At 42.6% G+C, this 21281-nt stretch overlaps 3 protein-coding genes and 1 non-coding gene across 7 annotated transcripts; 1 reads left to right on the plus strand and 3 right to left on the minus strand.

The window, feature by feature from the left end:
- Nucleotides 1-124: 124 nt before the first annotated feature.
- Nucleotides 125-10495, minus strand: LOC114793705 (E3 ubiquitin-protein ligase RNF14-like). 2 transcript variants are annotated; one of them, XM_028985808.1, is made up of 7 exons: nucleotides 10311-10495; nucleotides 4144-4409; nucleotides 3898-4028; nucleotides 2884-3351; nucleotides 1949-2300; nucleotides 1688-1857; nucleotides 125-1451 (listed from the first exon to the last, which is right to left on the minus strand). In XM_028985808.1, the coding sequence occupies exons 2-7, from the start codon at nucleotides 4292-4294 to the stop codon at nucleotides 1317-1319; spliced, it is 1407 nt and encodes a 468-aa protein (XP_028841641.1). In that variant the 5' UTR covers nucleotides 4295-4409; nucleotides 10311-10495; the 3' UTR covers nucleotides 125-1316. The 2 variants fall into 2 exon arrangements, with proteins under 2 accessions (XP_028841641.1, XP_028841640.1); XM_028985807.1 differs by lacking the exon at nucleotides 10311-10495 and having other exon boundaries at nucleotides 4144-4457.
- LOC114795020 (U6 spliceosomal RNA) lies at nucleotides 8585-8691 on the plus strand. The gene has a single exon (XR_003750427.1). It is a non-coding gene; the product is annotated as a U6 spliceosomal RNA (small nuclear RNA).
- A 440-nt stretch (nucleotides 10496-10935) lies between the features above and the next one.
- LOC114793707 (ADP-ribosylation factor-like protein 4D) lies at nucleotides 10936-12295 on the minus strand. Of its 2 annotated transcripts, none has more exons than XM_028985811.1 (2): nucleotides 12159-12295; nucleotides 10936-11833 (listed from the first exon to the last, which is right to left on the minus strand). In XM_028985811.1, the coding sequence occupies exons 1-2, from the start codon at nucleotides 12262-12264 to the stop codon at nucleotides 11196-11198; spliced, it is 744 nt and encodes a 247-aa protein (XP_028841644.1). In that variant the 5' UTR covers nucleotides 12265-12295; the 3' UTR covers nucleotides 10936-11195. The 2 variants fall into 2 exon arrangements, with proteins under 2 accessions (XP_028841644.1, XP_028841643.1); XM_028985810.1 differs by having other exon boundaries at nucleotides 10936-11836.
- Nucleotides 12296-15937: 3642 nt separating this feature from the next.
- On the minus strand, nucleotides 15938-20807 carry LOC114793990 (transmembrane protein 106B-like). 2 transcript variants are annotated; one of them, XM_028986218.1, is made up of 9 exons: nucleotides 20741-20807; nucleotides 20558-20676; nucleotides 20023-20180; nucleotides 19866-19929; nucleotides 19515-19590; nucleotides 19005-19145; nucleotides 18872-18915; nucleotides 18168-18221; nucleotides 15938-17406 (listed from the first exon to the last, which is right to left on the minus strand). In XM_028986218.1, the coding sequence occupies exons 2-9, from the start codon at nucleotides 20662-20664 to the stop codon at nucleotides 17289-17291; spliced, it is 762 nt and encodes a 253-aa protein (XP_028842051.1). In that variant the 5' UTR covers nucleotides 20665-20676; nucleotides 20741-20807; the 3' UTR covers nucleotides 15938-17288. The 2 variants fall into 2 exon arrangements, with proteins under 2 accessions (XP_028842051.1, XP_028842050.1); XM_028986217.1 differs by having other exon boundaries at nucleotides 19515-19668; nucleotides 20741-20802.
- Between the last annotated feature and the right edge of the window lie 474 nt (nucleotides 20808-21281).

Genomic DNA, 21281 nt, shown 5'->3' on the forward strand with positions numbered 1-21281 from the left:
CCCAGAGAGCGCTGACAACTAGTCACTTTCACACAATGACTGTTACATAACAAATCCTTTTGAACAAGCCACCAAAAAGGACATATACTTTAAAAACTGCAAAAAGTTATTTGTAACACACCAAAAAATTAAAAAGAAACTCTTTTAATTTGATTTTGCATTACATTTCTATTAGTCTAATTCATCTGTTAATAATCATCAGTAACTGTAATAAACCAGAAACAGTAGTTATCAAAATAATAAATTATTCAGTAAACATTGAAAACATAATAAAAATTTGAAAATATGAAAAACTTAATAGCATAATAACTATTGTGAGACCTCTGAAAGGGCGCTTTGTTCCAGTATGAGAAATGCTGTGGGTTGTCGGGTGGGCCTGACACAGGCCCCAAGATGCAGGGAGAAGTCCAGCGCCCACGAGGCCTGAGATGCTATGATAAGGGTGGTAGTAGCCCAGTTGCTCCAGGGGAACAGTCCCTGTAACTACTGGTTGTAAGTGATTCTGGATAAGTGCCTCTGATAAGTGCCGAATATAACCCTTTAAAGCTGAGGACATCCCTGCTGGAGTTCCCTGTTTGTGGAATAATTTTTATTATGTGCATTTAATAAAAGGAATATGTCGTGTCATTTAATGCTAAGCACTGATTAAACTCAACATACACCAGCCAATCACAGTCCTAGACAGAAAAGCATCATCGTCAGCAACAACAAGGTTTTTTAAAACAAGGGTGGGGTAGAGCGTCAACTATTCTGTGTTTTCTTTCCAGTAACACAGTTCACAATTGTCAGACGTATGTTGTTTTAACCTGCCGTGTTTGAATGAGGTTTAAAGTTTATCCCAGCATGCATACCACTTCCTGTTGTGGCACATGGGTGTGTCTGATTCAAGAAATACAAATGGGAGCCCTTCTCAAGTGCAAACATATGTACTAATCACTCACTCACTCACTGTGTGTGTGTTTATATGTTTATATAGATTAGTTAGATTAAAAATGAGACCAGATGTTGTGAATTTAATAGTGATGGATATAATGAAGGTGAGGAGGTAATGTGGAAGGAATTGTATCTGGCTAACAAGTGGTTGGTTTGGATGAAGAGATGAGTTGTAGGATCTCACCTGATGTCAGAACAGAAGAGTTCAATGAAACAGTTAACAACATTTCAGATTCAATTTCAAAATCAAATCAAAATCTATTTAGAGAGCACAATCAAAAGAAAATGCAGTGTCATAACAAAAGTGCTGCACAAAGATAGCGTGCTTAAAATTCTTGTTAAAATTGCAATCACCCCTAGTTTTCCTGTTTGACTTTTAAGATCTACAAGGTGCAGTCCGTTTTTTTGGATTTAAAGTGACTAGAACCATGGTCGTTGATGTCCAAAATGGCAAGGCACAACCAGCAGAAATGAGTAGGACACTTGGTGCAGGACATAAAATTGCAGCCACCGTTCTTCTGCGAAGAGACATAGATAGACAGGCGGTGTTATTAAAGAACCACAGCGGGCAAGAAATCCATAGTACTGCAGCCAGCCAGCAGGGGTGCTAGACCCAATGTGGCTTCAATCTGTGACTGCGGTCTTCTGGTTCTTCTGGTGTGTGTTACCCACTAGCCTACCACCACCCCTGCTGATTGGTCAATGGATCAAACTGGGCCATGTGTTGAAGAGGTTTCCATTCCCACACACTCACCTCTATTCTTATATGACATTTGGGACACTTTTTGACATTCTCCTTCAGCCAGAGTTTGGGCACATCAGCCAGGCCCTTCCGGAGTGCGATTCTCCCATACACCGTTTCCAAGTATTTCTTCCTCTCTTTACTAGACAACTCATAGTCTTTCCAGAGGGCCATACGAGAGTCTGAAAAGCAAAATGTTTGATTGGTAGAGGCCTTCTAGGCAATGACGTTTCTGAAAATGATTGTTAAGTGACACATGCTTATTCTCTATACCCAAGTCCAATGGAAGAGGCACATATGGAACTACTGGTTTAGACTGTCCGCCTTTATTCTCTGGAGAAGACACACTGGAGCCTCTTTCTTCTTCCTCCTCTTCGCTTTCCTCATCTAAGCTGTCCTTTCTTGTCCTGCACTGGGACACTCCATGGTAAACCTCACGACACTTTGTGCAGAAGGGAAAAGCGCAGGATGGGCAGAGGGCCCACGTGTCATCGGTGTCCAGGAGGACGACCGCGCTGCAGGTTTTGCGTGGACAGTACACCACGTCGGACATGGAGTCAATCGTGCTCTGCAGCAGGAACTGGTCGTAACGAGCAAACATTTCTTCCCCGACCAGTTCCTTCACCTGAAATCATGTCAGAGTTTATGTGTACAGAAACAGAAAACACAAATCTCTTATTCATGTCCACAGCTGCTCAGTCCTGTTCCTTCAGGAGCCCCTGCTGTAAGGTTTCCATTCCAATTATTCATAGGGTATTAACTCTCTTCCCCTCAAAGATGACATTTGACCCTTAACAATAAATTGTGACACCTCCTGTGTATCAGTGAAGATGTGGTTTGAAAGCCACTATCATAGTTTCACTAATTGGTTGTGGAGGCTTGTTTTCATGAATGCAACATCATTCCAAGGGTCGCCCTAGTAAAATATACAGTGGAATGTCATGGATTTCTGCATTAATTTGTCATAAAATGTCAACGGTAAAGTTGCTAGTGGAAAAAGTATGAAGATCAGATCGCATTTTTTGACAAATGAAAACAATTTCAATGACATTCCAAAAGGTTCACCTCGGTTTTCTGGCCACTGTAAAGGAGTTTCTCCTAGTAGGTGTCCAAGGAAGAAAGAGTTAATAAATCTGGCAGAATGCAAGCAAGGCTGGTTCCTCCAGGAACAGAGGTGAGAGCCAATGTGCTAAACTGGCAACGCATACCTGCAAGGGCGTGACCACAGAGGTGCAGTCTACTGCAGGACAGGTTAGCATGGACACTCGTCCTTCCTTGATATGTATGCTCATAAGGTCACATATGCACTCTTTACAGAAGACGTGGCCACACCCTGTGAACCGATGGCACTCCAGGCCGTACTTCTGCGTGAAGCAGATCTCGCAGTCATGCACGTGTCCGGCGAATTCTTTCTGCTTGCACTCCTCATTGTATCGGACAAGCTCTTGCCAGAGCAGCGGACCAGTCGGGCCAGTTATGGGGCTGGCCTGAGGTTGGTGGCTTTCCTCATTGTTTGCCACGTCGTCGGGCAGCTCTGGGCAGTGGATCTCCAAGCGGGAGTCGATCGAGAGGAGGTTCAGGAGGTCCTCTCTCAGGAACTGGAACCAGGAGAAGAGGACAACCCCACCCCCGCTGTCCTGCCAAAGTTCTCCCAGATGCTTACGCACAGTGGAGAGCTGCGGCACATTAATTGAACTTGTATCAGAACTTGTATTCACAGAGAATGTGTGGAAAAAAGATTCGAGATTGGTTTATTGTCAGTACAACAGTATACACAGTATACTGTATTAACATAATGGTTCACACAATCATAAAAGAAAGAAAAAAATATATGTATTTACACACTAACCAGGTGTAAGTGGATATGTTGGATATTTCAAACAGGACATACAAGACAAGATAAACATGTGCAAAAAAAGTTAGGTATTTTCAGCACCTGAGAATCCTTTTCTGCTTTGGATTGGGATGCAATGTGATTACAAGCGTGGTAATAAAATGACTCGTGGACTCTGCCCGGATAGGCGTGGCACGTTCTACAAATCATGGTCCTTTAGTCTCTGATCGACCATAAATCGCGAGAAAAGTGTCTCGAAATAACAGAATTCCAATAAGAGTTTTATTAATTTTAATAAACCCTTGGTTGATGCTGCTTTATTTGCATGCTTTCTAAACCAAGCTTCTAGATTGAAACAGCAGGACAGGGACGCGAGAAAGCGACTCACTTGACTGGCCGAGAGCCACAGGCAGGACAACGTGAAGACGGGGGCGGAGCCAGCGGGATAGTCCGCCGGAAGTTCAAAGGTCACGACCACGGGGGGCAGGAAGGATAAGCAGTGTTCCGTCTGTCTGTCACCTGTCCGAGCGAAGCAGCGAGACGCGTGTGAAATGTCGCAGGCGCACGATTACTCCCACAATGTCCCGATCTCGTTTCTACGTATGAGGAGACCTGTCGCGGCACTTTCACGCACCTTTTTTCAGCACGGATGTAAACTCACGCCGGAGCTGCGGGCGGACCCGGAACACGCCGGCCGGGGACGCTCCGCTGCGGACGAACTCGTCCGGACCGCAGATGCTCGACAGCGCCAGCAGCTCGTCCTCCTGCGCCCCGCCAGGGTCCATGCCGTCGGTTGGTCAAAAGCTGGCCTGTCCCCCGGGGCGGACGCGTCGAATGCGGGCGCGACGAACGTCTCCTACGAACGCCGGCCCTTTCGCCCGATTGGCTGAAGGTTGGCCGCTGGAAGTGATGCAAACAACATGCAACTTCGTCGCACTTGGCAACAAAAAGGTGACGTCAACGCGTCCATAAAGTGCGTGGCGCGCCGTGTTGCGTCGTATTGGCGCAACAGTTTCCATTTTGGACGTGACGATTAGTTAAAGGCCTCTTTATTTTTTTTTTTTATTGAATGCATCCTCATTGGATACAAGATTGGGCTGGAGGGACAAGACCCCTGTCCTGGCAGGGTGCGTCATTGCCATGAGCCTGGGGTGTAAGATAGATCCGATTAGGGGGCTCTGGATGTGCGATGTGCTGGTTCCAGAAAGAAAGAAAAGCTGAAAAGCTAACCCTAACTTCAAAAAAATAACTATCTACTCATTGTGGCCACATGGTGGCAGTAAAATATTGCTTACTGTCCCCAAAACAAAAAGAGGCTCTTGCTCCCCTGGAACAGACGAGTACTGTGATAAACACTGAACTGTCAGGAAACTTCTATGCTAATATATGCTATGGAAAATTAATGACCAACCATTTTGCAGATTTTATAATTAATGTTGATAGCATTGCCTGCCACGACTTCTTATTTAATGTATACATTAGCAGCACATTGGCTTTGGCATTCATTACATTTACAGCATTTATCAGACGCCCTTATCCAGAGCGACTTACAATCAGTAGTTACAGGGACAGCCCCCCCTGGAGCAACTTAGGGTTAAGTGTCTTGCTCAGGGACACAATGGTAGTAAGCAGGATTTGAACATGGGTCTTCAGGTGAGTGTCTTAACCACTAGGCTACTACCACCCATTCATGAACCGGGCAGAGTGAAAACAGCAATGCTTTATCATTTACACCCTTTTTTAGAATCCATAAAGAATCCTGTTATGGAAATTTAAGATCAGGGTTCACACTATAAAGATTCTTGTGATTAAGTCAGTCATGGTAAAGTGATCATCATCGTGAAACACAGCACAGCACACGGTGACACAACGAAATGTGTCCTCTGCTTTTAATCATCACCCTTGGTGAGCAGTGGGCAGCCGTGACAGGCACCCGGGGAGCAGTGTGTGGGGATTTGGCAGATTTGAACCGGCAACCTTCTGCTTACGGGGTTGCTTCCTTAACCACTAGACCCCTACTGCCCCACCTTTGTGCTTGATGCACACATACATATTTTTTTAGTATTGTGAAAGAACTGCTTCATTTTCAGAGGTTAATATTGTTCTCTCTTGGTGAGTTAGTGAAGAAGTAACCTACTAGTTGAAACAGGATATTCATAATCGTTGAAACCATCAACCCTGTTTACAGGTAAGGACTTGTCATATAACTATGTCATGCAAAGGCTAATCACAATTTTTTAAAAAGGTCGGACAAGTGCCTGAGAACACCATCCCAACTGTGAAGTATGGAAGTTGCAGCACCATGTTGTGGGAGCGTTTTGCTGAAGGAGGGACTGGTGCACTTCACAAAATAGATGGCATCATGAAGAACAGTATGTTGAAATATTAAAGCAGCATCTCAAGACATCAGCCAGGAAGCTTGGGCTCAAATAGGTCTTCCACATGGACAGTGACCCTAAGAATACTGCTAAATTGGTTACAAAGTGGCTTAAGGACAACAAAGTCAATGTTTTGGAGTGGCCATCACAAAGCCCTGATCTCAATCCCATAGAAAATTTGTGGTCAGATCTGAAAAGATGAGTGAGAGCAAGGCGGCCTATAAACCTGACTCAATTACAGAAGTTCTGTCAGGAGGAATAGGCCAAAATTCCATTAAACTGCTTGTGGAAGGAAATTTAATTTAAAGGCAATTCAACCAAATTCTAAGCAAATATATGTAAACTTTTGACTTTGAAGAAAGTAATAAAAAAATTATTTTGACATTTAGCAAATAGAAATTTGGGAATACAAACAGGCCTAAAACTGAAAGGGTTTTGTATGATTTAATGTCACACAGTAAGAAAAAGTATAAAAAGACATAGAATTTTTTTTTTCTTACTGTCTGATATTAAATTACAAAAGAAACCAAACCTTTCAGAGATGGAGTTGGTTTAAGAAGGTAATCTAAAACAGAGTCGGATTGGGTTTGGATTGGGAAATGTGGGAAACATATGATGAGCAAAGCTACGCACCTGCAAGTGTCTAAAGAAATGATACTGAGGAAGAGAATATTTATGAATCAGTTGTGAGAAAGAGGCAAATCCATTGTCTTTGTATAGGTCTTTAAAGCAGTGAATGCCAGCTTTTGACCACATAGAGAACAGATCATCAACCAAAGATGGAGGGAACTGGTGATTTGCAGGTGGAAGAAGTTTGTAACCCAAAGTAACTTTTAAACTGAACCCAAATTCTGAGAGAAGTTTTAACAATCGTATTACTCAGAGCAAAGGGGAGGAGAAGGCTGCCTTTCATCCTCTGTCATATTTTCTTACAAGCCCTGCCCTTTGGCATACTACAAAGAAAAAAATGGCTTCTCTGTGTGCCTAGAGCAATAAGCAGACCCCCAAGTTTCAGTTCTAAATACAGTCTCAGTGAATAACAAGTTTAGATACCAAGATAGTAGCCTTCATAGTTTGCCTTCATTTTTAAATGAATCTATAACATACAGTATCATACATATATATTTTAAGCATAGAGTAGTGCCATACACCATTTGCTTGCTAAACAGAACCACCATTCATGTTTTATAATGTATTTACACATCAAAATTTTATTAAACTGCAGCAGGGTTATGTCAATGTGAATGCATGATGGAAGCGCCGTATTTCCGTGACCATGTCTGTGTGCTCAGCTAATAGGATGTTCTTTGTTTTTAGTAAGTTAATACTGAGTACACATGGAAACACACACACACCCTCCAAAGGCCAATTTAGAAGCCCAACCTAGAAGCTCGGGCATATTTGATGTAAATGCCTGGAGGAAGGACGCATGAACACAGAATATGTGAAATCTCCACCCTGGCCTTGGTTGAGTCACAGAACTGCTCTGGCATATGCAGCTGTCACACCTTCACAAACGCATGCTTGGTTTGGTTAATAACGTTGCAATGTTAGCATATTATATTTAGTTAAAAAAACATTACAAAGACTAATAAATTGTCTTGGATCAAATGGTGGCGCAGCAGTTATTGACCTGGCCTCGCGCCTCCAAAGATGTGAGTTTGAATCCTGGACTTGTGTGTGGAGTTTGCATGCTCTTCCTATGTTGCCACAGGTTTTATTTGGATTCTCTGGTTTACTCCTGCCGTCCAAAGGCACATCCACTGGATGGATCAGACACACACAACAGAGTGACTTACAATCAGTAGTTAAAGGGACAGCTCTCAGTGTCCTGCTCATGGACACAATGGTAGTAAGTTAGATTTCAACCTGTGACTTTGGGCCTTCTGGTTCATAGGTGATTGTTTTATTCACTAAGCTACTACCACTGCGAGTGAATACTGTGTGTGTGTGTGTGTGTGTGTGTGTGTGAGAGTGTGTGCGTTGTGGTCTGCTGGCACTCCACCGTGGGTGAATTCCTGCCCTGTGCCCAGTGGGCTTCAGCAGATGCGACCCTGACTAATTAAATCTATACTGCCAGATCTAGATGTTTTTAATTTAACTATGGAATGTTTATAATGCTTATGATTGTGCTCCAAATTGTGATTTATAATGTCATAATCATAATGTTATTTACAAATAGCAGTAAAGAATAAGTTTGTGGTGGCCATGTTTTCTTTTTACTCTCCTCAGTCAAATTTTTCACACAGAAAAATGTGCCCGGTTTTGGAAGGTCGTTTTTGATTGACAAAGTAAGATATGACACATTCCAGATTCAAGATTGGATTATTGTCAGTACACAGTATACATTTACATTTACAGCATTTATCAGGCTCTCTTATCCAGAGTGACTTACAATCAGTAGTTATAGGGACAGTCCCCCCCTGGAGCAACTTAGGGTTAAGTGTCTTGCTCAGTGTAATATGTCAGTGGATATGTTGGATATTTCAAACAGGACACACAAGATAACATACTGACCATTTTGCACATTCCTGTTTTATCAGGTGCATAAGGCTGGATGTATTGTTGTTGAGTTTATTGTTTTTTTTTTCCCCAAATACTTTTTAACATTCACGTCTACAGTTCAGTTGAGTAAAGCATGTGTATTTTACAAAACGCATATATCAGGACAGCCACAAAAATATTACCTAATAAATTGTGCTTGCTACGGCTGCACATATACTAAAATTGGATCGATATTGGGAAGATTAGCATGGCCCCTGTGAAAGGATGACACGCAAATCTGTGAAGCGCTCCATATTTTTAACGGGGTAGTGGTGGCCTAGCGGTTAAGGAAGATGCCCCGTAATCAGAAGGTTGCCCGTTTGAATCCCGATCTGCCAAGGTGCCACTGAGGTGCCACTGAGCAAGGCACCGTCCCCACACACTGCTCCCCGGGCGCCTGTCATGGCTGCCCACTGCTCACTCAGGGTGATGGGTTAAACGCAGAGGACACATTTCACTGTGTGCACCATGTGCTGTGCATGACAATCACTTCACTTTAAGAAAAAAAAACTAATTAAAGCATTTCACTGCATATCATGCTGTGTAGGACTGTGACAAATAAAAATTGAATTTGATTTAGGCTCAGTGCCATAGTTGCTATAATGCTCACAATCAAACCATAATAAAACCAAAACTATGAATGCAGAGACTGTAAACTACAAGTGGTTTTGACTGTCGTGCCAACATGACATGGTGAAGCAGAATATTGTTTTATTATCTGCAGATGGAGCCACAGACCAGCACAGACATGCCCCGGACCTTCTGGTAAACAGCACAATCGCTGACTCACAGCACTCCCCTCCAAATTTACTCCACTCTGGCTACCTGCGGCAGACTCAGCAACTGGCTGATGTCCGTGTTTGCACAAGGGTGTCTTTGTGTTCCCAACTGGTGGAAGTGATAAGGGGAAAAAAACCAGATGTCTCACTGCCAGCCTCTCTGCCATTTTAATAGCGGCTCTCCACACCGCACCCTTTGTTTCTCACCTGCGAAACAGACCCCTCCAGTGTGACGTCAAACACCACCGGCAACACATCTCATTGTCTCGCTCGTTTAGGGCAGCCACTGTGTGTTTTTACTGTGTGTTTTACTGTTTAAAAGGCGCTTGTAAACCCACAATGGCAAAGGTCTGTGATGCACATGATGATGCACAGACATTTAAAAGGCAGACAGCAACAAAATAAGCAAATGCAGACCACATGACTCAAATGCCCTGTGATGTCGGACCAGGACTAGGAAAACCCGCAGGGAAAATTTAAGTCCATGCTGTCACACAACGAACACAAAGTAGGTCCGCGCTTTTCCAATATTCCAGGAAGGCCCGCAATTTATCATGGCACACAAGCCCCTTTATTTTCCCAGGAACAGCTGTGGCCCTGCAGGCCCCTCTGACTTCACATGTTTTTTCCTCAAATGTGTTTTCAACAGAAGACAATCAAGAATTTCTATTGCTCAATGTTAGTTCTTAAGAAAAAACTTAAAAGAGCTTGTCAAACCAGTTCTGCTTTAAGGAGAAACCATGCATGCCACTTCCCCCATGTGGTTAGATAGATACCCTCCCCTGGAAGGTTAGGGTAAAGAGAAAAAATGATAATAATAATGACCAGCTCAGCCTCCGGCGCCATCTAACCTTTTATGTAACATTTTTGATTGGTTTGGACAAACAGTTCTAGTGGTATGTTTACATTTCCACAAACTATTATTTTTTCTGCATTTTATTCTGATTCCAAGGAAGAGCATTCTTCACGGTCATCCGAGATCAGAAATGTGAACAATGCTGAGCGCGCATAGTTCAGCACGGCCCTTCAAGATCACGTTTCGTACAAAACTGGAATGATCGCATTCCTGGAGGGAAAAAAAAAACAAAAGTGAAGCTTACCTGAGAGCCTTTAATTCCATATTTCTGGTATGACTGTGGCTGATGGGTGTGTTACGGAGAAGAGTCGCCCGCGCCACTAGAATGAGCGACTGATGGCCCTGGAACTGTCCTTTGTGGAACTGGGGTGGTCGTAGCCTAGTGGGTAAGACACTCGCCCATCATGTCACAGTGTGTCCAGGGGGACTGTCAAAGTAACTACTGATTGTAAGTCACTGTGGATAAGTCTGATAAATGCACTACATGTTATTGTAATGTAAACTCTCCCTCAGGTACAGACTATGATGCTTACATGTTTTTCTGACGTGGAAAAAGACGGAGATAAACAAAGGGGCACCAACGCCACATCCAGGTCAAACAGTCTTTGTCACTCATTTCGGTGTAATTGAAAGTCCCATTATGCGGGTTCATACAGGTTGGGTCAGCATTTGAATGCAGCCCAGTTGCGTCAGAACATTAAATTGTCTTTCGCACGCCACTGGTGCAACAGGAAATGCCTGTCGCATGTACGCATTGTTCCGAACATGTTCGCAACTAGTGACTCTCCCTGGGGTGCACCTCAGGCCAACTTAGGCTCCATCCCTTTTTCATGCCATGTGTGACAAAAGGAAAAAAAAAAAAAACATGATAAATTCTTCAATAATTTATTCCTTAAAAGAAAAAAAAAAAAACTATGTACAAGGTATAAAAAAAAACCTCAAAATACAATCCTTTTCTTCACATTCTTCACAAAATCTTTACATTAACATGGCTTAGTGTGATGTACTATGACTTCTGTAGAACAATGCAGGCCTGAAATAAGCCACAAGGCAACAGAGAGAACATGGTAAACTATCAGTAGTCCTCAGTAAACACAACTTAAACGATGATTCCTCCTCTGGGGAGTGGTCATCTCCATTTCCTAGTTCTCCTCTTCTTCTTCTTATTTTTGAGAATCATCTCATGAAGTTTCTCCAAGCCATGGTTCAGGGCATTCCAGTCCATTGCATTGCAGGCCTCTGTGTGATACATCGTGTCTGAGCCAAGTTCACAAAGTCTTAGTGCCTTTTCCACATCAAAAACAGAGAGTGCCTGGGGCAGGTCCTGCTTGTTGGCCAGAACCAGAATTGGCAAACCCTGGCTTTCTGGAGCTTGTGCAATCCTCTGGAACTCCACCTTAGCCTCCTCCAGACGCTCTTTGTCATTAGAGTCCACCACAAAAACCAGTCCATCCATGTGCCGAAGGTAGGACCTCCACAGGGGACGCAGCTTCTCCTGTCCTCCAACATCCCAGACCCCTAAGCTAATAGACTTAGATCTGCCAAAAATGATGTCCTCGTGATTGAACCCTTTGGTGGGAATAGCCTGCAAAAAGTCATTGAATTTCATCCTGTACAGAATCGTGGTTTTGCCGGCAGAGTCGAGTCCAACCATCGCAACGTGAGGGGTGGGGGAAAGGTCTATCTGCTGATTTCCCATGTCGGAAAGTTCTACTGTCAGCGTGAATCTGCCAGCATTCACACACTTCAGAAGGAGAGCAGCAGAACCTGCTGAAAGTGGATCAAGAATTCGAAAATGTTAGAAATAAATCACTGCACGTAGGTATTATTTAATTACTTCACAATTTACACATTTAGCATCAACTGCCCGGACCTTTGGAAAAAAAATGCAGTTGGCTGAAGTAAACCAGCTGCCTGGCTGTCCATGTTGCAGGCCATTCACAGTAAACATGGAACTTTTTTTTTTGCCCTTTTTGTAACTCAAAAAGTCATCATTTACACTCTGTCGGATTTTATATGAGTAATAACGTCTGCCTCCTCGATTAATATGTCCTACATTTAAAACCTTCGGTCAGACGAAAGGAACAATTACCTTCGGCAAAGAAGACAATTTCTGGGTTTGTTGTCTCGGCTTTTTGTGTCGAGGATCCTGTCGCGGTGAACGTCGCGGTCCCGTCGTCCAGTAATTTAAGGCGCATCTTAACTACATAAAAGGGCGAGACGGGACGACGCCTCCCTTCCACGCAACTTCCGTCCCGCCCCGTCCCGTGACGCAGGAACAATAAACTCGCGTCACGGGTCCCAGTTTCTGGAATCTGAGGTTGAATCTGGCTCGCCAAGTGCAATTATTCACGTTCAAGGTTTCATTATTTAAAAAAAGTTAAATCACAATTATGAATGTTAGGTATTGTTGTTGCACACGTCGTCGAATATATAATAATAATTATATATTCGGCGAATTTTCTGTCATTAATTCTGTGATAAATTTCTTGCAGGTTTCTTGCTTTTCTGTACACGAATCTGGCAACCCTCGCTGTCGCCAGTCTCGGGCCAATTAGTTTATTTATTTATTTTTTTACAACAGGTCTACGAACTTTTCCTTTTTAACAACCCCCTCTCAGTTGTGTTGTGAAACCGATAAAGACTTTTCACACAGAGAGAGATTCGCCCGCCCGACTGCGGATATGCAGGGGCAATTAAAGGATAACAAAGGCGTGAAAATCCACAAGTGAGGCAGCCTACGGAGGGGAGATCACGTACACATCGGCCGCAGGTTTGGCTCGAGAAAACCAATTGTGTACAGAACTATGTGGTGTTAAGTCCTAACGTCCACCTTAAACGTGGTTGAACGCAAATAAAGCCATTTGGAAGAGATCTACAAATGTACCGTCCTCAGATCTTACACAGTAGATCTTCTGCAGACAAGATTTCAGAAAATATACAGTCCACAGTCACCGGACCTGAACCCAATCCAGATGGTTTGGGGTGAGCTGGACCCCAACAAGTGCTAAACACCTCTGGGAACTCCTTCAAGACTGTTGGAAAACCATTTCAGGTGACAACCTCTTGAAGATCATCGAGAGAATGGCAAGAGTGTTCAAAGCAGTAATCAGAGCAAAGAAACTAGAATATAAAACATGTTTTCAGTTATTTCACCTTTTTTTGTAAAGTACATAACTCCACATGTGTTCATTCATAGTTTTGATGCCTTCAGTGAGAATCTAGCAATGTAAATGGTCATTAAAATAAAGAAAACACATTGAACGAGAAGGTTTGTCCCAACTTTTGGCCTGTACTGTGTGTGTGTGTGTGTGTGTGTATGTATGTGTGTGTGTGTATGTATATATATAATTATTATTATTATATATATATTATTATTACTTTTTTTTCGTCACTGGGTATCTTGTCGCCGCCTCACTGGCGCCCCCTGACGTTTGCTGTGGAGTTCACCACGTACAAATGGACAAAAATGGCACTTCACTGTGTTACTCCGCTAACCACTAGCTAGACATCCTGATTTTAAATTCATTATTTTATCAGTCAGCTAATGAATTACACTATCTTAGCTAATTACATTACACAGTCTACACAGGTTGTTTGAAGACTTTCAAATGCCTTAACAGCAGGCTTATATTTATGAGATAAGAGCCATTCATCCCATTATTGTCTTAATAAACACAATTTCGGCTTGATTCTGTGTAATACTGACAAACTAAATTCTAAATTATACATAGTATTGGTAAGTTGTCTGAATGTAATGTGCACTTATGGACATATAAGTGTGACTGTGTATGTGTGTGTGTCTCTGTCAAACACACATATATATATAATATAATATAAATTATTTTTTTCCACAAAGTCTTATCTGCAGTTATACTGAAACAACTTACTGAAACAACTAATTTTAATTAACATACAGTCGTTCTCATACTGACGTGTGCTCCACCCTGCCTGGACTTTGTTAATTCGGTTGCTTGGTAACTTTATACTAACTGTCCACTGCACAGCCTCCCACTGGGCAGAACAGAGCAAGAGAAGGAGGAATCATTATACCACCTCAAAACTAGCAAGTAAGTGGAAAAAGACTTCACTTAAAAACGTTTCTCATTGAATCACTTAATGTGAATAATTTTCTATGAGCCTGTCTTTATATAAAATAATTATTGTATAATCTGTAAATTAGGTATGCTGTACTGTTATATGTATGGTAACACGCCACTGACACAGTTGTGTCTCAAGCCTCAGTTAACATTATGATTTAAATAATCTGTATGTTTGACACTGTGAGGAAAATCAGTCGACCCCTGCAGGTTCATTCAGCCGTATAAGGGCTTTGTTTTGTGGTAAAATAAATCCATCCAACCCACATAGCCCAGCACTGGGGATTTGAAGGTCAGGTTTCAGTGCCTCTGCTTGCACTGAGGTTTGGTGACAGATCTCCCCATTGCCCAGGGGTGGTGTAAGATGTCAGCCATGCACTGGGAAGCGCGCCGCCGACAGGCTGCATTGGATCGCAGGAAGAGCAGTGCCAAGCAGGTGACCTGTCTAGTCCATTATTAATCAGAATTAGTGGTGAAACTGGAAAGTCACACTTTGGGAATTCATGTGTGTTTTGACCCTGTCCCAAAATATATTATAATTTCAAATGTATTAAAACACATCACATCGCTGGTTTGATGTGACAAAAACTTTACTGATCCAGTACTACTGTATTTTATCAAGTTCACAGCTGTCAGTATTTTATACAGGTCAGCATCCATATTTCATAATATTTCAGACACCAAATTGTTTTCACATTATCAGAAATTCCTCAAAATACCTCAGCTTGCAACATCAGCTGTTATCAGTGAAGCCCTGACAATATGACTGTATGTGAATTCATTATATCATAGTGAGTCCAGCGTTCAGGACTTGTGACTGTGTAAACAAGCTTTCACATTCTGGATGGAGAGATAACCATCCTTTTTTTTTTACACAAATCTGGAGTATTAAACCCAGCAATCCTCTCAAAACAAAATGTGGGCTTATTTGCAGGTTGGGAATAACCCGCCACAAACTAATGAACTATCAGTGGCAGAGGACCCGAATGACGCCATGTTGCAGACAGGTATGAAACTGAACTGTGATGGTAGTGCTGGGACAGTACCAGTACTGAGGGACGCTGCTGTTGTGGTGAAACTGGGCTTTATGGGCATGGAGCTTACCTCCCACAGTCCAGTGGAGTGCCGGCTAGGTCAGTTGTTGCTTCTGACATGTGCCTAAATATTGCTAGGACAGGGAGGGTCCGGTAGAAATTTGAAAAATACACACTGAAACTTTTTACCATAGGCATGCAAAGCTCTATTGTCAAGATATGGAATGTTTCCATAATTGACCCATTAAGCCAAAAGAAAAGCGATTTGCGGGTCAGTGGGTTTCCATTAAGGGACACTTAAACCCAATGTTAATACATTTACATAAGGAGCCCCAATACCAGTCATGTATGGTGAAACTGTATGGCCCAACCTCTGACCTGACTTTTAACCCTTAACACATCACACCAATGGAGGATAACATGTTTGTAGTTGTTCTGCTTGACACGACAAGGCCAGAGGAGAATGGCAAACAAGGAGATAACTTTGGGTGAGACCAAGGAATTGGTTTCTTGTTCCTGTTTTTCAAACGTGTGCGTGATAGTAGCACATGGCATCATGTAGTAGCAATAAGCATCAGCTGAGGAAATAGTTGAATGAATAGTTCTTTGTTGGGGGAAGTAGTGTGGTAGTAGACTAGTGGGCACTCGCCTATGAAACAGAAGACCCAGGTTCAAACCCCACTTATTACCATTGTGTCCCTGAGCAAGACACTTTACCCTAAGTTGCTCCAGGGGGACTGTCCCTGTAACTACTGATTGTAAGTCGCTCTGGATAAGGGTGTCTGATAAATGCTGTAAATGGAAATTTTTAAATCAATGTGCAGATTTTATATATTTCTTTTAACTGTTTGAAATATACTGCAGCTCAGCATAAGAGTTCTTATCTTGCAGGCCATTAAGCACACATGAAACCCCGTCATGCTCCGCTGTTCTCACATTAGGCAGAAGGACGCTGAATCATTTATGCGGCCCACACTCAACAACTATACCACATCCAGAGTGCCATACTGCACCCCTCCCTCGACCGGAGCTTTCTGGAAACACGCTCACAGTTGTGAACCCTGCACTTTTCAGCATAATTGTACGTTCTCTTTTTTCTAGGCAGGACCATGTGTGTCAACTGTCAGCATGAGATCTCCAGTCAGTACAGTGCTAAGGTTGAGAACCGATACACAGTGAGTGTTGTGTTATGTTGTGTTATGTTGATTTAAAACCATGGCGTGATATCCATACCAATGGAAACAAAATGCCACATTTCATGGATAACGGATAAGGGACGAGGCACACAAGTGATTTAGGGCACCCATGACCGCAACAGCTATATATGTCATGTGAAATGAGGGTTCTTCTCTGAAATGGGGTGGTAGTGGCCAAGGCATAACACAGTCAAACCCCACTTCCTACCATTGTGTTAACCCTGAGGTGCTCCACTGTCCTGTGTTCTTTTGTTGCAGTCTGTGCAGTACTCTCAGCAGTGGTGAAGATGCTGGGTGTGCTGACCTGTTTCATTCGCGAATGACAGTGATCTGTCCCGACTAGTTATTAAAGCACATTTTACATCCATGACTCTGGGATATTGATCTACACAAAGACTTTGCACAACACCTTAGGCGGGTGCCTTTGGGGGGCATCAGAAATATGAATATCATACACAAAAAGGTGGCATTAGTGCACGTTCTGTAAGATTGGCACCTTTTTTTGTGTATTATGACATTGCTATTTCATATCCACTATTTTTTATTGGAAAATGAAGAGCTTAAAACGAAGCAGAAAATGCATCTCACACTCAAACATGATTTGGTGAATTACTGGTGGAAAAGTAGCACAGAAACCAGAAAAGGACAGTAGGTCAAACCTGAAGATCCTAATTTTTATATATATAAAATTTAGTGTGTGTGTGTGTGTGTGTGTGTGTGTGTGTGTGTGTGTGTGTGTGTGTGTATATATATATATATATATATATATATATATATATTTACATATATATGTGCAAGGCACATTCAATTCAAACATCCATACTTTTGCATCCATCCTCTGACAGGAGCTCACAGGTCACAACCTCTGCTTGTCTGTTGGTGGCCTGGCTTTTCATTTGCTGCGGCTGGAAACGTGGGGTGTGGTAGTGTTGGTGCCGCAGTCAATGTACTCGAACGTGTCCAAGGACAGCTGCTCGTAATGTGCCAAGAAGAATACGGTCATAGATATCCTGCGAGTGACACGAGAATGCAGGTTTATGGGGACAGCAGTGAACTGGTACATGTTATTAAACAGCAGGCTGAACATGGCAAAACACACATAAACTTTGAACCGAGAGCTATACCCTTGTGAAAATATAGTACACTACCCAGCTTAAAGTACATTTAATGATAATGTACATGTATTATGATATTAATACATACATATTCAGTGTATGAATGCTATATTATTTTGACACATAAAAAGCCTTGCACAATGTCTACCATTGTATTGAGCCAATTGTGAAACACTGGGGTTGTTGTAGCCTAGTGGGTCAGACACTCGCCTATTTTTTACCATTGTGTCCCTGGGCAAGACACTTAACCCTGAGTGTCTCCTGGGGGACTGTCCCTGTAACTACCGATTGTAATGATGCTCTGCATCAGGGCGTCTGGTAAATGATAAATGTTCATTTAACACCGGCATGCTTGCTGTGTATCCAGCAAAACTATGCAAAGAGCATGCAGGGTTCCTGCAGGTTTTCTTCCCCTGCCCACAGACATGAGCACTAGGTGGACACGCGACTCAAAATCGACTGTAGGTGTGATTTAATGGTATATGTGTGATCCCTGTGGTTCGGGATTATAACAACTTTAGCGTTTTGCAAACAGAGTTTTCAGATCTCACTGTGCAACACTCACCCCTTAGAAACAAGTAATAATTTCTATATGGTTAAATTAAAAGGTGCAACAGAGCTTAAACTAATATTAGGAATTTATAAAAGCCACTTACTGTAGTTTAAAAAATATTATCCGGATTTTGGTTGATGTTGACTTGCAGTATTTGCTAAACAGGCAATACAATAAAAATATATATATATTTTAGAAATGTGTCACTGGAGCACTGCAGAGCACATGAAAAGAAACTGCTTCAGTCTCATGCACAAAAGCTTTGGCAGAAAGAAAAAACTAATCAGCTTCAGACTCATGCACAAAAACTTTGGAAGTATAAACGACTGATCAAAGAATCTGGATCATGAATCATAAGACATTACGATTCTATATGCAGAGGACACATGCAAACATGAGCCGATTAAGGTGTCAATAATCTGCTTAAAAGTTATCCTGAAAACGCTAAAATGATATTCCGTGGTGTTATTAAATGCCCATTTACATGAACAGAGGTAGATAGATCAAGTATGCTGATAGGATCACTACTTTTTGAATTGGCATAAAGCGCATAGCACTCCTGTTGGTGTGTAATTATTTCTGTCACCCAGAATACCATCATTAATGATGTTTTTATATCATATCCTATGATTAACAGCTTTCATGGATGATTTAAACCAACACCCATCAACACATCACATGTGCTAAGATCAAGTTTCTTTCTTCTTTTGAACTACTTATTTATGTGAACTCTTAGGATGTCTTTGAACTTACACCAGCGAACAAGCCCCATGGTTAAAAAGTAATGCTTGTGTTTTATTAACTTACTTAATCCCAATGTCAGTGAGGCTGATAAAAACTTCAAAGTTGTACTGCAAAAAAGAGAGTTCCACTCTTGGTCACACTTATTATTATTTAATATATTTTTAAATATATAAAAAAAAAGACACCAGACACTTACCATCTTTTCAGAACGTGGTTTGACTTTGGTGACGTTGGCAACTTTGGTTGAACCAACAACTGTTTCCAGGTAGAAAACCCGCACGTCCAGTTCTGAGGCCTCCACTGTGGCAAAGTTATCATTGCTGATGTTCAATGAGTTCTGTTACAAAATGCACAACAAAAACACATCCATGACACTTGGTCCTTACAGGTCCTTATAGAATAGTGATAGAATACATTTTAATCTTCAAAGAAACAGAGGAATTTGACATGTTTAAAAAAATAAAAGTACGAATGTTATTAGACCATTAATCATATTTAAGAAAACTTGTGACTGAACATGCTTTGTACAAAATCATTCTTCTGGACATTCTCATCACATGGTGGCTTAACACAGCCCATGCAGCTCAACTGAGTGGTCATTACAGCAATGTTCAACAAATCTGAGATCTGAAGAAATCTGAAACTAGAAGCATTTTCTCTGCTAAGTTACGCGTGTCATGGCCAGCACACCGGGTCCACGACTCACAAAGATTGTAATGTTGGTCGCAGCAGGTGTGAAGACAACGTAGGCAGAGTTTACAGCCAGGTCTGAGAGGCTGACGCTGCGAGGGAAGAGGAAGAAGAGGACCAGTCCGCTGATGAGAAGGCATACACCCACAGAGAGGCAGACGTAGAACTTCCTGTTGGAAGACACACAGCGTCAGTGATCTAACGATCTTCCACACAATAATGAAGCGTATTATGAAGTTTATTGGATGGCCTTGGGAGGAAGACCATACCTGATCAAAAAAAACAAAACAAAAAACCCACTACCTACAGGAAGGTGCGGTGCGGCTCAGATATTTCTCACCAACAGCGCATCACACACAGCACTCACGTGTGCCTCGGTCTTAGTCTCTGGTCGGTGCAAGGAATGACGGCAACCAGCTTGTCCTCTTGGCCTGCGAAGAAGCCCAATGCGGCGAGGGATGAAATGCACCCGGTAATAACACGGTAAGTAACAAACACGTTTCACACACACACAGGCTTCACACCTCGTGGGATGCGGCCTGTCCCCTGACAGGTGGGACAGTTGACAGTGTCTGCCGACGCCTGACGTTCCTGGGACTTTGGCGTCTCCTCCTGTGCCAGTATGGGCCCGGTGTCCTCCGCTCGCTGACTCTGAGAAGCCCCCATGCTGACCAGGGACGACCTGGAGCACATAAACCAGGGGTTAATATCTTTATATATTTAGCAAGGAATCGCCTTTTAAACAGGAACTTTCCTTTTTTATATATATAAAGCCAATGCCAACCTGATGCTGAATTACACGACCCCCCCTCTTCCTGGTTTCTCTAGTTTTTAAAAAGTCGGCAAATAAATAATAAAATCGCTGTTAAAGGCGTAAAACAGCTTCGTAGTGAACAAGTGAAACCGACGATCATATTTTTTTTCACGGAACAATCCGCGTCCTTGAAATGTGATTTCGTTTCATCAGCGTGTGTGTGTGTGTGTGTGTGTGTGTGTGTGTGTGTGTGTGTGTGTGTGTGTGTGTGTGTGTAAACGCACACTCCCCGGTCCTCCACTCACCTCAGCGGTGCATGTCCCCGCTGTCCCCGCTGTCCCAGCCGACTAACGCTTTCCCGAGTCGTCCCTGCTTCCTGCTTCTGGAGAACCGCGTGACGCGGCGGAACCATTAACTTCGCGGTCTAAAAAAAAAAGGGCCGTAAACGCTTCTGTCAGCGGAAGACGAGGGTTCGTGACCACAAGCACCTTTAAAAGTCCTCGTAAACATCAGATCCGTTTTTCCCCCCACTTAAAATACGCGTCCTTGAATCAGGACTGAGTCCCACCACGCCTGGTCCTCGCAAGTTGGACAGTGGACAGCGAGGACCGTGTCGTCCATACCCGGTCTGCGCTGGCTGCTCAATGCGTCCTTGTCTTGTTTTGTGTGGATCTAAAACACCGCAGTACCTCAAAGTTACAGCCGACAGTGTTTATACAGGAGAAGGCAAGGTCACAACTTGACTTTTTTTTTTATTATTATTAATTTTAGTCATTGCAATGTTTGACATTGCACCTTTAACTGTTGAATGAGATCAGGGGGCTGTTCTTGTTCCTTCCAAGTTCCACCACACCTGATTCGGCCAAGAACCCGAACTTAACATGCAGACAGGTTGAGTCAGGTTATATGTACCTAAAAATGTGCAGAATGAGTGCAGTCCAAGGCTAGGCATGGCGACTAACATGTTATCATGACAAGTGAATAGAATAGTATTGTCATCTGTCATCACCAGGGCACCAGGAAGCAGCC

The sequence above is a fragment of the Denticeps clupeoides genome, chromosome 7, assembly GCF_900700375.1.
Source record: "Denticeps clupeoides chromosome 7, fDenClu1.1, whole genome shotgun sequence".
Taxonomy (NCBI): Eukaryota; Metazoa; Chordata; class Actinopteri; order Clupeiformes; family Denticipitidae; genus Denticeps; species Denticeps clupeoides.